The sequence below is a fragment of the Topomyia yanbarensis genome, chromosome 1 (assembly GCF_030247195.1).
Source record: "Topomyia yanbarensis strain Yona2022 chromosome 1, ASM3024719v1, whole genome shotgun sequence".
NCBI classification, from domain to species: Eukaryota; Metazoa; Arthropoda; class Insecta; order Diptera; family Culicidae; genus Topomyia; species Topomyia yanbarensis.
Window position 1 is genome coordinate 194,788,716 of NC_080670.1, and position 16,407 is coordinate 194,805,122.

The 16,407-nt window shown below is 43.9% G+C and overlaps 1 protein-coding gene across 2 annotated transcripts; it reads left to right on the plus strand.

The window, feature by feature from the left end:
- Positions 1 to 649: 649 nt before the first annotated feature.
- On the plus strand, positions 650 to 4,319 carry LOC131686202 (probable Dol-P-Man:Man(7)GlcNAc(2)-PP-Dol alpha-1,6-mannosyltransferase). 2 transcript variants are annotated; one of them, XM_058970448.1, is made up of 8 exons: positions 657 to 791; positions 863 to 1,036; positions 1,100 to 1,294; positions 1,361 to 1,493; positions 2,118 to 2,817; positions 2,871 to 3,011; positions 3,069 to 3,173; positions 3,232 to 4,319. In XM_058970448.1, exons 3-8 carry the CDS (start codon positions 1,169 to 1,171, stop codon positions 4,178 to 4,180), a joined length of 2,154 nt encoding a protein of 717 aa, XP_058826431.1. In that variant the 5' UTR covers positions 657 to 791; positions 863 to 1,036; positions 1,100 to 1,168; the 3' UTR covers positions 4,181 to 4,319. The 2 variants fall into 2 exon arrangements, with proteins under 2 accessions (XP_058826437.1, XP_058826431.1); XM_058970454.1 differs by having other exon boundaries at positions 650 to 1,036; positions 1,105 to 1,294.
- The last annotated feature ends 12,088 nt before the right edge of the window (positions 4,320 to 16,407 follow it).

Genomic DNA, 16,407 nt, shown 5'->3' on the forward strand with positions numbered 1-16,407 from the left:
TGTTATTGCGTCGTTTGGGATATCAAGTAATACGCCACATCAAACACGAAGGTAAGCCGCATATCACTTGATATCAGCGCTAATATGAACATAGAGTAACATATGTTTCCCTCGCGGCAAACATCGATATCATATGTCACTAATATTCCAAGATATATGAACTCGTCAACACTCTCTTACCGTATACCATTCATTCCCACCTCGAAACCAATACCGTTAGGACTACATCGTTTCTACCATGTTTTGTGTCGTATCAGTGCTTAGAATCAGTGCAATGCTTGCAGCTCCATTTTTAAAAGCCACAAACATCCCTTCCACTACTCTGCGATCGACGCAGATGATGTCGAAATCATCCACGAAGCAAGTGAGAACCGAAAATTAACGTGGCATCAACGTGGAATCACCAACAGTCTACTATGATCACTTCCATTCGACCAAACCCGTCAACGATCATTTCAAATGATCCAGTTGCATCGAACATTGCTTCCAACTTATTGCACACTACCCCCGCTCGTTTTTACCACAGGGCATTTAGATGATGATGTACTGCGTTATGACATTACGACGGTGACAAAACGTCATCCTCGCGTGTGCTGTCATTCAGTATGTATTTATTTTTGTTTTTCTACCGTCGTCAGTTCGTCTCGTCTTGTCCCGGCACCCCCGCCACATCACACGGTGTGTCGTTGCCATTCGGTTGGCACCGCGCTTTGCCACAACATTGATATTTTCGTTCTTTTTTGGTTATTTTTAAGAACCCATCGGTGAAGAGCGACGATAAGTTTAATTTTGTAGCTTTATTTTTATTTCTTTTACTATACGTTTAATTGCAATGTTTCATTCGCTGCTAATTTCCAATTAGGCACGATAGAGAGTGAGAGACCGGTCGCGGGGGTGTTTGAAGCTGGTGACTGATTTTGGTGACTCGAAAAGGCTGGTCCGATATCGATGGCGCACGATTGGCATTCAGCCAGAGCCTTAAATAGCAACTAAAGACTGGATTAGTGTTTTATGGTTTTGGACGGTGCGTTCCTAGGTGAGTTGAGATTCGAGGCGGGCGCGAGCGTCCTCTATTTACTTTGTGTTGTTTGTTTTGCAGTGTAGAAATCGAAATTTTACCGCTAAAGCGGAAGCGACGAAAGACAAAAATAGCCTACCCGCCGCAAATATGGCCTTGCTGGTATTTTTGATTGCAGCTGCCCACTGCGTCTACACGCCGTTCACGAAAGTGGAGGAGAGCTTTAATCTGCAGGCGATCCATGATTTGTTGTACCATCGGTGGAACATAACGGAGGTATGCGACAACTACAAACTGGAAATATGCTAGAAGAAAAAAAACAATTTGAACTCGTTTTTTCAGTATGATCACCTGGAATTTCCGGGTGTTGTTCCACGCAGTTTTCTCGGACCACTGTTCGTAACGTTCCTAGTGACGCCGGTCGCAACGGTGCTTGATTATTTCGAGGTGAACAAGTTTTGGATGCAGTACGTCGGTAAATATAACTTGAACTTTTCCCACCGGTGAAGAAGGACTCGGACTGACGCTGTCCTGCATCATAATGATGCACGTAATTGGTTGACATTTGAATTTGACAACCGTTTTACTACACAAACGGTAAAGATAAATTGCGAACATATGTTGATCGTAGTAACCGTGGCTTTGAAAAAACCCGGTAATAGCGATTGTGTGGGTACCAGCCACAATAAACAAATCGGGAGAAAATTTTCATTAGAACTTAATAGCGTTTTCGTTTTTTCTTGGTGCAAAGAAAGAGACTGATTACACTCATGCTTGAATGAGTGTAGGACCGACTACACCGGTGTAGTGCACTGTTTCTTCAGGTTCAGGTTTTTTTTCTGCCAGGTTTAATGACAGGACCAAGTCAGCGCCAGATTGACGCTAGCTCCAAGCTTGCTCAAGAACACAAATTGTGTCTCGGTTTTTTTTAGCTAACGTCAATCCGGGGCTGGCTTTGTCCTGCCACTAAGTTAGTGTCGGATTCTGATGAGACGAAGTCGAAACGCCAGTTCCATAACTAATAATCCTGGACTGACTAAGACTCTTTTGACCAATCTCCAGGAACATAAACAATGACCTCTTTTTCCCACGTTTCCAGTCCGCTTCGCCCTGGCAGCCACCGTCGTTTTCGCCTGGGACAAACTTCGCGTAACAATCCACAAACGGCTCGGTGTTTCCGTTTCGCTGTGGTACATCCTGATCACCATCACCCAGTTCCACTTTATGTTCTACATGAGCCGTCCACTGCCAAACATCATGGCTCTCCCGTTGGTCCTGCTTGCGGTAAACTATTGGCTCACTCGCAGTATGAAACTGTTCATCATCTGCTCCGGAGCGGCCATCATAATCTTCCGGGCGGAACTCGCCATGCTTCTGGGTCTGTACCTACTGTACGACCTGTACTATAAACGTGTGAAACTGGACGTGGTTCTGAAGGCCGCTATTCCAGCCGGAATCGGACTAATACTGCTAACCGTCGCCGTGGATAGCTTCTTCTGGCGTCGACCAGTGTGGCCGGAAGCAGAAGTCTTCTGGTTCAACACCGTGCTGAACAAGAGCTCCGATTGGGGAACTTCACCCTTTTTGTGGTACATCTATTCGGCTCTTCCTCGAGCCATGGGACTTTCGATCCTGTTTGTCCCCGTCGGACTGGCACTGGAGACCCGGATAAGAGCACTGGTTATTCCGGCCGTGGTGTTCATACTACTCTTCTCGATGCTGCCGCACAAGGAACTGCGGTTCATCATCTACGTGTTTCCGCTGCTGAACGTGGCAGCGGCCTGTGCCTGCAGTAGAATGTTAGTCAGATACGGTAACGGATTCCGAATCACTGAACTGTTTTTTATTTCAGCTGGAACAATCGAAAAAAGACATTACTAACCAAATTCCTATCGTTCGTCGCCATCGGACATCTGCTAGGGAATGCATTTCTAACCATGTTCCTGCTGCTGGTGGCAGGAACCAACTATCCCGGTGGAGTCGCTATATCGAGGTGAGTTTTGTACACAACGCTACACCCAATTTTTTAATTATTGAAAATTCATTCCAGATTCCACCGGCTTGCGGCAGGCGAAGCCAATGTCACCGTTCATATCGACGACCTGGCCGCACAGAGCGGTGTCTCCCGCTTTTCACAAATTAATCCTGATTGGAGGTGAGTTCCAGATATTGCAGCTGTGGATTTAAACTTACACTTCCTTTAATTCTTACAGTTACAGCAAAGAGGAGCGGCTCGTTCCGGGCGATTACCGGTTGCACCGGTTCGACTATCTGCTAACGGAAGCCCGGGACAAGTACTCGGATGAGATGCGGTTGCTTAGCCAAACACACGAAATTCTTGAGTTCGTCGAATGTTTCAACAGTATCGGGTTGCAGTACCGGTCCGTGCTGCCGGTGAAAATCAAAACGAAACCCTGTGTTTTTATCATGCACCGTAGGAGCGAAGTCGACGTTGATAGGATACGGTTGAACTTTGAGGATGTGCTCGAAACGGACTCGGTTGGGGGGAGTGGATCGCTAAGCGATCCGGAGTTTCCGACGTTTGAAATCGTCGGAAAGGAAGATGAGGAGGAGGAAGACGGCGAAGAGGAAGAAACTGAACTAGACGAAGAAGAGGAGGAACGCGAAGAAATTGACGAAGCCGAAGAAGACGGCTCTGAAGAGAACACCCCCGAAGAGGAAAATCAAGAGGAGGAAGCTGATGGCGATTCAGAGGATCTGGTTGTTGACCAACCAGAACCGGAGGAGAAAAAACTTCCCAAATTCAGGAAAATTCGTAGCAAAGAATTCACAACCCGCAAACCAGTACAGCCGGTACAAAAACTATCCAAAGGCCGACTAAGAATTCGGGAAATTTTGGAAGAAAACGCCCATCTTTTAAACGACGACGAGGGAACCGAAACACAGGAGGAAAAGCGTGCCAAAGTGGCTTCCTATCTGGAACGGGCAACGTCGGCTTCCCTGGAGCTAAAAGCAGCCGCCGCGGCTCAAAGGGTTCTCAAAGAGGAGAAGCTAAAACAACTGACCAGTGAGCTTGCCAAGCTGGACTTTAGCGATCTGTGCAATCTGGATCGGATGTCGTCGCGGGAGTGTTTGAAGAAGATTATCGACGAGCAGTACGACGCGGATGAGGATGCCAGCGTCGAACGGGATGGCGGATGAAAGTTGTTTTGATTAAAATTGTTTGTAAATACATCGTTTGACGTTACTAGCAGTTGTTTGAAGGAATAATTGCGGAATCTCAGTTCTGGGAATTGAATTTTTGAAAAGTAATAAATAAAAGTTGTTTCTTTTCTTTCAATTCTACTTATTTGCACTGGATCTTAACTGGACGTTGTCGTCAAGATAGCAGTTTTGATTATGTAGCAGACCATGTTATTCTTTACTCTGCTAAAACTTTTATTGTTTAATGTACTTAATTTACTGAGTGTCTTGCAAGACATTCACTAAATTTATCGTCCAATATTTCCTAAGGTTTAGAAATAAAATTTAAAAAGAAAATAAACTACAATTTGTTGACTGCGGTGGATTACAAGGTTTGTTTCTTGTGAGGTAAGTTAGATTACGATCGCGAATACAGGGAAGCCGAGTTGGAGGCTGTGAGAAGGGCTGATGTCGTTTCTGACATCGAACAACTTAATGGCAACAAACTGCTAGCAAGCGGCTCTTCATCTGTGTCGAAGTGCAATCAAATATCGCTGCATATCTTTCCGTTGGATTCCAGCGAAGACTACATTTCCAGAAGAGACAGTAGTAGAAACACTTCTTCGTGTGAAGAGGGTACTTTTCTATAAGGATGTACACTCACATCCCGAATCTATCTCCAATATAACTACCCATCAGCGACTCAGCTAACCTGTACTGGCTTCCAGTGGAGAATTGATTCATCGAGCGACCGCCTCTGCGTAGACGTTGAGCTTACCCATACTGGTGGCAAATAGATGACGCAGGGAAGTGATCGTTGCGGTGGCGGAGTAACGTCGTACCACTTTGAGGAGCAATCCACATCGATGAAAAAATGATCAGCTTTGATTGAACCCGCACGGTCGATGTGTATTCGCTGCTATGGCCAGATGATTTCTGCCACGACTTGGGAAGGGGCCTGATGTATTGATTGATCAGTCATCAGAATTGCCGATCTTCTCTGGCAGCACGTACTCGATCCCGAAATCGTAGAGCAGAGACTTTGAAGCGAACCGCTGTAGCCGGTTGACTGAGTGTATCGGTACGCCTTTCTTGGGACCAAAGCTTACGTAGCGTAGTCGTTTGCCGCCGTAAATGCCGACCAAACAACATTTTGTGAACCATAGTCCTCCACGAAGTTGATGCCCCCAGTGAATGCTTTCCAAGCATGTTGAACTACTTTGATAGAACCGTAGTGGCCCCTAATCCAATAGGGAAAGCATCCTCCGCTAAGATTATTTCGGAACGTGGTGTTTGAGTTCGACGACTGTACCCAGGTAACCAATAAGCATGCAGAATGCGTCTTAACGGCTACCTGATAAACATTTAAGTCGTTTTAAATGCTATTTAAAAGTCGCTTTTCGCAAAATATACGGCTGCATTACAGTTGTGCCATAAAAATGCTACTTAACTGCTGTTGTGCATTCAGAATGCTGCTTACTGGCAAGAAGTTTTTAAGCAGTTTTTCGAATGCTGATTAACAACAACTATGCATAAACAATGCTAATATACTGCAAGTAGCATCTGAAATGCAAATTATATGCCATTTTACTGCATACATTAATGCTTGTTGGTTACCTGGGTAGTTGTTGGGACCACTCGAATGCCTGCTGGCACTGATGCAGAAAAAATATCACCCTTATTCTGCATTACGATCGCTTTTTCGAACGAATATGATTTGTATTCTCAATAGCGACAGCAAAAGCAAACGGGAGTCAGATACGATCGAACCACATTCGTTCGGAAAATCAATCCGTCGTAATGCAGAATAAGGCTGTATGAGAATAATGAATATTTTCTCCAAGAATTTCCGCGCGAGTGTAATCATCGATTCTTAAACCGATTAAGTCGGAATGGGTTGCTGCATTCGGACTAGAATTCCAACATAAATCAGCCCACATTGCGAATCTCATGTGTTGTACTGGGATGAGGTTTTGTACAGTGTGGAAATCTATGTGCCCCTCCTGTTTCACGTATATTGCCGCAAGATGTTCGTAATATGAAAAAAGCGCACCCTTTAAGGTAACCAGAAATGACATGAACTACTCAATACTCGGTGAAATTCCAGACCAAATTAATTTGAAAATTTTCCACGCGACCCTTATATATGTCCGATGCCGATACTATGTACAGAAAAACCTTGCAATCTGTAATATTATGGAAACATTTACTGTAACTATTAATGCCAGAGCAGACGAAGAGATTGAAGACGTCGAAATACGATGTCTGTAGACTGGCCCAACCTTGAGGAACATTCTTCATTCTTGGGTAGGCAGACGGTGTACTTATCCCTTATAACCGTATTCAGAAATCGCTCTTCGTTACGTTTCTCTTCCAATGAAAATGTGTTGCCAGGTTTAACTTCCTCACCGGACCAAAATCGAGACATAAACGTGTCTAAATTTTCCGATATCGACATGGTGCAGATGATGTGCAGAAATCGATTAGGCAGCTGTTCCTTCCGGTTTTGAAGAAATCGAGAAACGCTACGGTCCCGAGTACCAGATCCACCATCTTCGATTCGAAAAACGCAGAATCAGTCAGCTGGATATTATCAGAAATTATCCAGCTTTCGATGTTGATAGTAGTGGTTGGAAGATCGAGTTCCTTTGGAAGGATAAAGGAAGCTTATCTCTCATGAGTTTTGAGACACTCAAGACCGTAAAACCGGTTGAATCCCGTGTTTGATCTCGTTTGTCCAATTGCGACGACCGAAATAATTCCGATCCCGAATTCAAAAGCGGACGCGCTTGCAATCGATTCCCATCGTGGTCCTCGATCACGACGACTGCTTTAGCCAGAAGAACCTGAGACGAATACTGGTGTGCCGCACCTGCAACCAAAACTTCTGTAGCTGTCACGTTAGCCACTTGGTTGCCTCTAGCAATTGCCGACACCTTCGTATACCTATACCATTTCTAACTCGAAGAACACAAGCCTATAATGCCGATCCTTGCAGCTCCAGTAAGAGTAGTTGAATTGACACTCTTACTGGAGCTGCAAGGTGTCCCGTTCTAAAGTAATTCTGGCAGAGGGAATGAGTTTTCGAAGGTGTGAGGTATAAGTAGGTCACCCTATCGATAGAGATGTGAGTCGGTAAAATATCATGGTTACGAACGGCCGTCGAACACAGCAAGCCATGCCACGAAATTACCCTAAACCGGCACTAGACCTCCTTCGCATTCCATCTTTCGTGGTGAACGGACATCCCCAATCCACAATCAAGCAGGCAGAGCGATTTCGTTGGTTGGAATTCTGATTTTCACAAAAGGCCATCGGTCTCTGTAACCTTCATGCGCCCTTCACACAGAATCACATTATCCACACTAAGTTTATAAAGCAGATGAAGATTTCTGTGCTCTCCCAGTGCTGGTGTCCTTGGCGGGGACCAACAGAACACACTACGGGCGATAGCTTGACTGAGACATGTGGAGCAAACCATCTAGTTAACCTGAATAGTGATCGCAGTGGCAAAGTTTCCCCAAAGAGAAAGAAGAAAGAGGTCCTTTGGTTTTACAATATGAAACTTGTAGTAAAACACCTACATTTGTTTTCTTGTCAGATAGATCCTGCGCGTAGCGTACTAAGCGCCTCGTTCCACCAGTACGCTGGACGCCGTCTATAGACCTTTCTCGTCAAAAAATTTTATATGATAGGATGCTTCCTTTTTTATCCCCAATTCGTTACTGCCTATTGCCCCGATGATTTGGTACCTCTAACTATTGAAAAAATCAAAAATAGTGCAAGCTGCTCATTTAACCCCATATTCTGAATACCTATCTTGCCTTGTTTCCCCATATTTTAACACCATTTGGATGAATTTCCTGTGGGGAATACTAAAAGGATGCCAGATCTGCATATATATTAGTAAATCTGCAGATTTTGCATTTTCACTGCAGATCTTTTGCAGATTACAAATATTTAGCAGAACAAAGTCTATGCCAGCCAATTTATACACCAGCCTTCAACATTTTTGATCATTTAAATTATATACATTTATTGAAGATTTTTGTAGCAATCGGCAGACTTTTATATTTTTACTGCAGGCTATTGTTTAAATAGACCTGGCATCACTGATGCTGAAATGATTCATTCATATACCTGTCAATAATATAGAGCATTGTATGAAAATGTATAACCTCACTTTTCTGACAGTTCGGTGTGCTTGTTTACCTAAGACTTGTTTACACGGACTTTTAAAATTTACATTACTTGAATACTTTCGATGCTCTTTGAAAGAATATCAACTCAAGAGGGATGAGGATTGGAACAGTCGTAACCTGGTTCATACATTGACCAATCGGCGCTGGATGTAAAACCCGGTGGCATATGCTGAATCGTAAGATCAAGCATTGGGCTATAAAACGATTCCATACTATGTTGCGTTTCGGCTTCGCCTCATCAGAAACCGACACTAACACATTGTCGGAATAGATTAGCGCCGGCTTGACGCAAATCCCTTAAAACTAAAACACACTATGTGTTTTAATCAAACGACTGATCAAACGTGATGTCCCGTTCGAGCAGAAGTTCTGTTTATGCCGATGAGACACAAGTGAAGCCGAAACTTGTCTTGGCTTAGCAGGCCTATGCGAAAGCACTATGCTATATTTCTATATGTGTTAGTGTCGGTTTCTGATGAGGCGAAGCCGAAACGCAACATAGTATGAAATAAGGATTTGTGCCCTCCTGTACAAAGACTGGTTTTTACCAACAAATTTTCACCCTAGTGAGAAATTTTGGTTTTTACCAAATTTTCCTCCTTAGGATGAAATATAGCATAGTGCTTTCGCATAGGCCTGCTAAGCCAAGACAAGTTTCGGCTTCACTTGTGTCTCATCGGCATAAACAGAACTTCTGCTCGAACGGGACATCACGTTTGATCAGTCGTTTGATTAAAACACATAGTGTGTTTTAGTTTTAAGGGATTTGCGTCAAGCTGGCGCTAATCTATTCCGACAATGTGTTAGTGTCGGTTTCTGATGAGGCGAAGCCGAAACGCAACATAGTATGAAATAAGGATTTGTGCCCTCCTGTACAAAGACTGGTTTTTACCAACAAATTTTCACCCTAGTGAGAAATTTTGGTTTTTACCAAATTTTCCTCCTTAGGGTGAAATATAGCATAGTATAAAACGATTGCTTTCTGGATGATGGATAAGGATTTGTAAACATTTATTTCATGGACTTGTTCACTTTTCTCGGTGAAAATGAAAACTCCAAATTTTCCCATTACCACACGTAACGTTTCGGCTTACTGCTCTTCAGCCATCGTCGGACGCCTACAAACATTTATTTAGCATTAACGTTAACATCAATTTGTTCACAAAAAATTACAAAGCTAGCATTCACAAATTAAACACAATTTACAATTAACTCACATAAACTTATATCACGCATCTCCATTCACTCTCGTTCACTCTCCACCGCTATGCGGGCGATCACTCTTCGACTGTCTGCGTTGCTCGCTATTCCAACACTGTCTTATATTTGTACACATTTGTTTGTTTGCTCGTGGGTTAATTCCTAACAAGATGATCCGATTGATTATTCGTTTTTAGGTGGTGAAGTTTACCTGAACTTTATAGGTAACGAATTCGGTCGATGATAAGTTGTTGAAATGATTTTGATCGTTCAATGCCCATATCGAAGAACGTTTCCAATTGGTCAGAATGCCTACCAGCGTATGATAGCTGCAAACATGAGGACAACAAGGTTATCGCTTTCGAATGGAACAATTATTTATGATTCGTGTTCAAGTTCCATTACAGCAAAAGTTTCGTCGATTATCGCATTGTCGTTGATTTAGCCGGCAAATGCAAAATAGCGCTCGGCACTGACAATAAGGAGTAAGAAGGATTTGATTGGAGTGATAATAATAATGCAGAGCATTATACATTCTGGTAGAATATCAGAGAGGAGAAATTATATGTAAATTTATATTATATCCCAAGCTGCCATCATTTTGGCACCGCAATAAAGCTATCTGCTGTCTTGTTCAAATTGGCACGAAATAACTAGGCAGCGAATGATAAATTTCATAGTCAATTTATTTACTTTTTCGGAAGGATAAGTAATTAGTATGTTGTGAATATATGTGTCGCCGGTGCCGTGTGTTATGGTGGTACCGGACCGAACCGTTGGTCAGCAGACCGTCCTTGTCGTACTGGTCATAGATGCGAGGTTTTTTCTCATCTGATAGCACTTGTCATGCTTCGGAGATGTCTTAGCGCTCTCTACTTAGCGCAGGATACGCGAAACCGCTGCTAGCTTTCGAAAGAAAATTCCTAGCTGCTGCTACTCTCAGTCTCTCTCTCGACTGAGGACTACAATTTCGGTCGATTAAATTATGCTATGAAAATTGTACTTCCTGGAATTTCATCTAACGAGATCAATTCATTGTAAGGAATTTCGCTGCGTTCCAATATTGCTTGCCTCTGTAGGTGATGATGTGTGTGGATTCACCTCGGCAGCCAGCTCTTATGTTTTGGGTAATTTTGCTATCTTATTCTGCTGAATAAATTATCTGCCTAAAGCCTCTACGTTATACTACGGTCACTTTAAAAACGCCCTGCTATTTAATCTTGTAGCTCTCGGCAAGTCAGTCCTGGCACTCTTCTCGACTATTCCTGGCACTATACCGCTGACGTCGCACTTATGACGGTGATCAAGCTTGGCGAGAGTGGCAGTGGTTTCGTCGGAAATGTTCACTCGACAAGCAGTAAGTGCAAGGACTCTGCTACTTATGCCTGAGCCCCTCATTGAAACCTTCGTCCTGCCGGAGTGTTAGCTTCGTCTGATACCGGAGCGTGTTGCTGAACCGAAGCAGTCTGCTACTGGCGCTGCTTCCTTCGAATCGGAATCGCTGAATATTCCCGTTAGCCGAATGTCCAACGTGGCCGAAGGCAAACCGATTGCAGCAACACCACCAGCCGTAGCTGACCTTTTAGCCTTTAATCCAAGTCCCTGCCACTGGCATAGCGACAGACGAGTGCCGGACGGGGCGAGACAGCTGCAACAGGAGCGGACCTAGTATGGGGTGTAAAGGTCATCAATTGCCATAGATCACCAAAATGCTCTGCGACTAACATTGTGAACAAAACAAACCAAATGAAATTGATCGCAACAACGATAAAATAATCTAAATTCTACCCAAACATTTGAAACATTTGAAAAGGGTCTAACTGCCAAACGTAAACCTTGAGAAAAAGGCAAAAGAAGTTTTGGTCGAATTCATTATAATTCTATTTAAAAATTTAATACTGTTTTATTTAGTTTGATTGCGCATATTGATTACATGAGACACTCCCCTTAATTCGTTGAGTACGTATTTCACTGCCTTTAAACTAGGGGCAGATCACTTGTGATGCATTTTAAAAAATCAGCGAAATTAAATGCCTTTATTTCCATCAAAATAGAAATTCATAATGTTTTTTGGGTTGCGTGCAATGTTGCTTGCGTTGCGTGTAAGACGTCAAAACCCTACCGAAAAGACATTTAACAAAATGTCGAACAAAGTGGATCAACGTAGGACGTTTGTTAAACAAACTCTTCTGCGAGGGAGTGCAAAGCTGATGCAAAAATGGAAATTAAATGCATTTTTTCTAATTTGATGCAAATTTGTTATACATTCTTAGAGTGATCTGCCCCTAGCTTTAAAATCCTTTTGGAATCAGTTACAATAATCCTTTATAATCATTTTATAATAAGCGTATTGCTAGTTAGGACTTTTATATCAGCCGGGCCCTTTTATAATTTGTTATAAAATCATTATCTAAATTCTTCATAATCCATTGTTACGTTATATTTATGCACATGGCCGGATAGATAGTTTTTAACTGGGACGTGACGTGTGGATACGAAAAAACCTAATGTCAATTGCAGCCAGGGGGAGCTGTCAAATGCAGACAAAGGGAACCGTCAAATGCAGTCAGAGGGAACTGTCAAATGTAGCCAGTCCATTTAAAATATGTGAGGAAGAAAGAGTGGCTATGCAAGACAAGAGATCAAATGATCAGAAAAAAAGAATAAAAACATATATCCACAGGTTTTGTACCAGTATTTTAATAGAAAATTGAAAATTGAATGAAAATTCGATTTGTTTGCATTTGGCAGTGGGCCTTTTTCAAATGTTTAGCTAGAAATTCCTTACTTCTACAATGAATCATGTACAAGAAAAGTAAAAATGTTAAATTTAACGGAACAATGTATGATGCCGACATCAAATAAAAAATTACAGCTGAGCGACCTTGTTTGGAAAGAGTTAACATTTGGCAGCGAACCAAACCAAGTTTCTCATACTATGATCAAATCAACAAAAAATCAAACAATCTCTCTGAACTGTCAAAAAGTGAGGTTAAACATTATCATGCAATGTTCTCCACCGAGAGGTTCACTTTAGTTTGTTTACATAACCAATGAACTTTGTACCGCGACTCACCACTTCATTTGCCGCGTTGCCAGGAACTCAAGCAAAAATATACAAAACAGTGTTGCCTAAACACACATTTTGAGTCCCACCATTCTTGCAAAGGTGAAAAAAAATACTCAACATTCTTGCATTTTTCAAATTTCAAAAAATCATTAAAAAATCACGATAGCTCCAAATAGTCTCATTTCAACGGCAATATTCTTAAAAATGTGTAGTCTTTTGAATAAAAATAAGAAAAAAGGGGGTTAGGTCGGACGAGAAAGGTCTATTGCGTAGCTCCAGTTTTCGAGGCATTGTGGCGTCATAATCTTTCTCGTTAGATCAGCCGCATCCACGTTCTCGGTCGCACCGTTCGGCCGGAGTGCCTTAACCAAGAGGTCTTTGTTGAAGGCTTTCGTCTTCCACTTTCGCTCGCTGGTCATCCTTCTCCGGGCTACAGCAGGGTTTCGTTGACCGATACGGTAGCGAATCGCTTGGTAGATTATAACAGCTGCATACGAATACGCCGTTAATTTTGGCGATCACGAAGCATTCGTATGAGTGTTCTACCACTTCTTGAATGGGGAATCTGCCCATAACTTGTATCACAGCCGCTCTCGATCTATCCGGCACCCAGTTACCGTTATCAAGATGGCCTTGATACGGCTCTGCAATCAAAGCGACGTCACACATAGTTTCTGTCGTAGACTGCCGCAAAAGTTGATGTGCGGTGTCACAGTGATTCAGATTTATCTGGGTTATCTTCATTACCGTTGACCTGCAGTCGCCCTCTTGTAGGGAGGGCCTTTCCGTCCACTGGAGTGCAAAGCATGCACTTCGGTCTCTGCGTGCAGTCTCTCGCAAGATAGCCCATCTCCCCGAATAGCCAGCACATCCCGGATCTATCCGGGCCTTTGCAAGCCCCTGCCAAACACTTGAATCATTTCTCTGCATGTTTATTCACTCGTGGGGTGGCTCTCAACGGGCATCGCGACCATCCAACCGTATCTTCGTCTGCCTCCAGCGCCTACCGGTAAAATAATCATGGCTGTCTGAGTTCCTCCGTATCCCTTCTTTAACCGGATCGTCATGTGCACCTCGCCCGGGTTACACTGCTCCTTCCGTCTCAGCTCGTCTTCCGTCGCCAGTTCATCAAGATCCTTGCACACAATCATCATCTCCGAGTTTAAGACTTTAACTTCTGCCTTTTAACCCACTGATTTGGTAGAACGACTGATTCATACCACGTTTTCCTCAAATCCCTCAGCTACGGGTCCTCTCAGACCTTCTTGAACAGCGGTGCATAGGTCGTCGCGTCATTGGTTTTGGCGAGCACGGCTTCTCTCTTTGGCGTCTTCTGACGAACCGGAGGGTTTTCTTTCTCTTCTTCTGCTCCCTTTTTCGCTCTTCCTTCCGCTTTTACTTTTTTCCCGTGTTTCTCCTTCCGACCTAGGACGGCACTCCAGCTTTATCCCTGTCGGGTGACGTCCTTTCCTTCGATAACGACATCGTTCTCGTGCGCCTGTCTCTTGGGCCTTGTCCTCTTTGGAGTCACGGAAACTGTCGTGTTCTTCACTCCAATCTGCTTCTCCTTTCCCTGTTTCGGAGGGGCTAGGAAGATAGTAGCCTTAGCCGACACAAATGCTCGCTCAGCTACATCAGCGCTCCACGTTGCCGTGTCATACTCCTTCACGGCAGACACTAGCGCCTTTCCGATTCTGAGAACCATCTCCTTAATGTCCTTATGGCCGCTATCTCTACTCGTACATAGTCGCCTCTTATGATCCCATGGTTATCTAAGCAAGCAGGCAGGTCATACTAGGATTGACACTATCCTTCATGGGGAGTAACGTAAAATCTGAAATGGTCCACCCGAACCTAGTACCACCAACTAAATGGTGACGAGTTTTGAACGTACCCGGAGACCTGACGAGGTTTCGGCGGGACGGAGGCAGCCGTGCTGTTAGACTATTCGCCATTTTAAGTCGGTGTCATCCTTCATTAATCAGGGAGTAAAACAACACGCGTCTATCCTAATGTGCCGGTTCGCACTCCGGTTGGGCTAGGGTGCTTTTATAGCTAAGATTACTGAACTCTTAGTCGGAGCTGCTTTCGGTGTTATGGCTTTTTTTTAGAGGTTTAGCAGAACCCAATCCAAATCCGTGCTGCCGAGCAAGAATGATAGGAAACTTCTGGTCGAATGAGATGTCGTCCACATGGACCGATGATGGCGCCACTCCCGACTCGACGCATCAGAGCAGGACTTCGTCCATTCAGTTCGTTTTGGCTTAGACTACTTGGGACCAGTAGATGTATCGGTGGGAAGAAGAAAGGAGAAGCGATGGGTGGCCGTGTTTACGTGCCCTTGCCGGTGCATCTTGAGGTGGTAAAGAGTCTGGCAACACATTCGTGCTTGATGGCTTGATCCGCCGGTTTTCTGATATTATATTTTCAGACAACGCCACTTGCTTTAAGGGTGCGAACAACGAGATGCTGAAAACGTTACATTGCGATTGCGAGGAGGAAATCACAACTACAAGAACGGCCTGGCGATTCATTCCGCCCGGCACTCCGCACATGGGTGATTGTTGGGAGCGGATGGTTCGTTCCGTGAAGGAGGCAATGAAGGCATTGTACGATGGAGGGAAGCTGACAGACGAGATTCTGGTGACGGCATGAGGCCTCAGGCGTCCACCGAAAACTAAGCTCTAACACCGAACCATTTTCTACTTGGAATGGTAAAGGGCGCGGATCTCACGTTGGACTGCGGTGTGAATCTAGCGGAGGCTTTGCGTGACGTTTACAAGCCATCGCAGTACCTGGCAGACCGGATGTGAGAGCGTTGGAGCAAGGAATATTTGCGACCTTATCTTCGTCGTGGATGGTAAGGACCGGAAGAATTGGTTTAGAGGAGTTGTCGAGGAGTTGGTTCAAGGGTCCGATGGTCGGATATGAGAAGCAAAAGTTAGCACTGCGGCAGGGATCCATAGATGGGCCGTCGCGAATCTGGCGGTGCTAGAAATCGATAATGGTATATCCGGAAGTTCGGAGGAAATACCGGAAGTTATGGGCTGGGGTGTCAACACCGCTGGGCACACTGGAGTTGGCTCAATCGACTAATGTGCCGAATCGGCCGAACCCTCTACAGATTGACAGAGGGTATGTGTTGATAAACAAATATAGTAGAGCAGCGATTCTCAACCTGTGGTCGGCGGACCCCTAGGGGGCCGTGAAGTAGTTACCAGGGGACCGCGAAGAAGACCGTTTATCTCTGAGGGAGTTTTTTTGTAACAAACTGAAAATAATATTTGGATAGCACATAAAATGGATGTTAAGCCGCAACAACCCTGGTTGATTACAAAAGGAATCCGTGGGACGAAAAAGGTTGAGAACCGCTGTAGTAGAGGAACAAATAGTAGAAAAAATCGTGAATAGTTTTGGCGAAGTGTAGAAAAAATTGTTTTTTGATATTTAGGACAAGGTAGTGGATTTGCGAAAAAGATTTAGTAGTTTGTTTTTAGTTATGTCGACCTGTAAGTAAAAGCAAAGTTCAATTAAAATTAAAGTGTTGGGCGAAGCAATTTTACTTATCCGTTTATAACCTACCCATAGCCGCATTTACGAAAGAATCTGGCAGAGAAAAGGAAAGGACAGGGAATAATCTAAGATGAGAAAATAACAGGACAGCATACTTTCGGATTCATTACACCGGACGCTGAAAAGAGATCCTAGTAAAACTCCCCAGCTCGCAATAGGTACGGGGGGCCTTACCCTACTATTAATGGTCCGCGCGATCA

What these genes read in the sequence shown, in the direction of transcription:
- LOC131686202 (XM_058970454.1), top strand. Translation starts at nt 1,169, where the DNA reads ATGGCCTTGCTGGTATTTTTGATTGCAGCTGCCCACTGCGTCTACACG. An exon ending in ATCGGTGGAACATAACGGAG is followed by an intron (nt 1,295 to 1,360) that starts GTATGCGACAAC and finishes TCGTTTTTTCAG; the next exon opens with TATGATCACCTGGAATTTCC. An exon ending in GGTGGAGTCGCTATATCGAG is followed by an intron (nt 3,012 to 3,068) that starts GTGAGTTTTGTA and finishes AATTCATTCCAG; the next exon opens with ATTCCACCGGCTTGCGGCAG.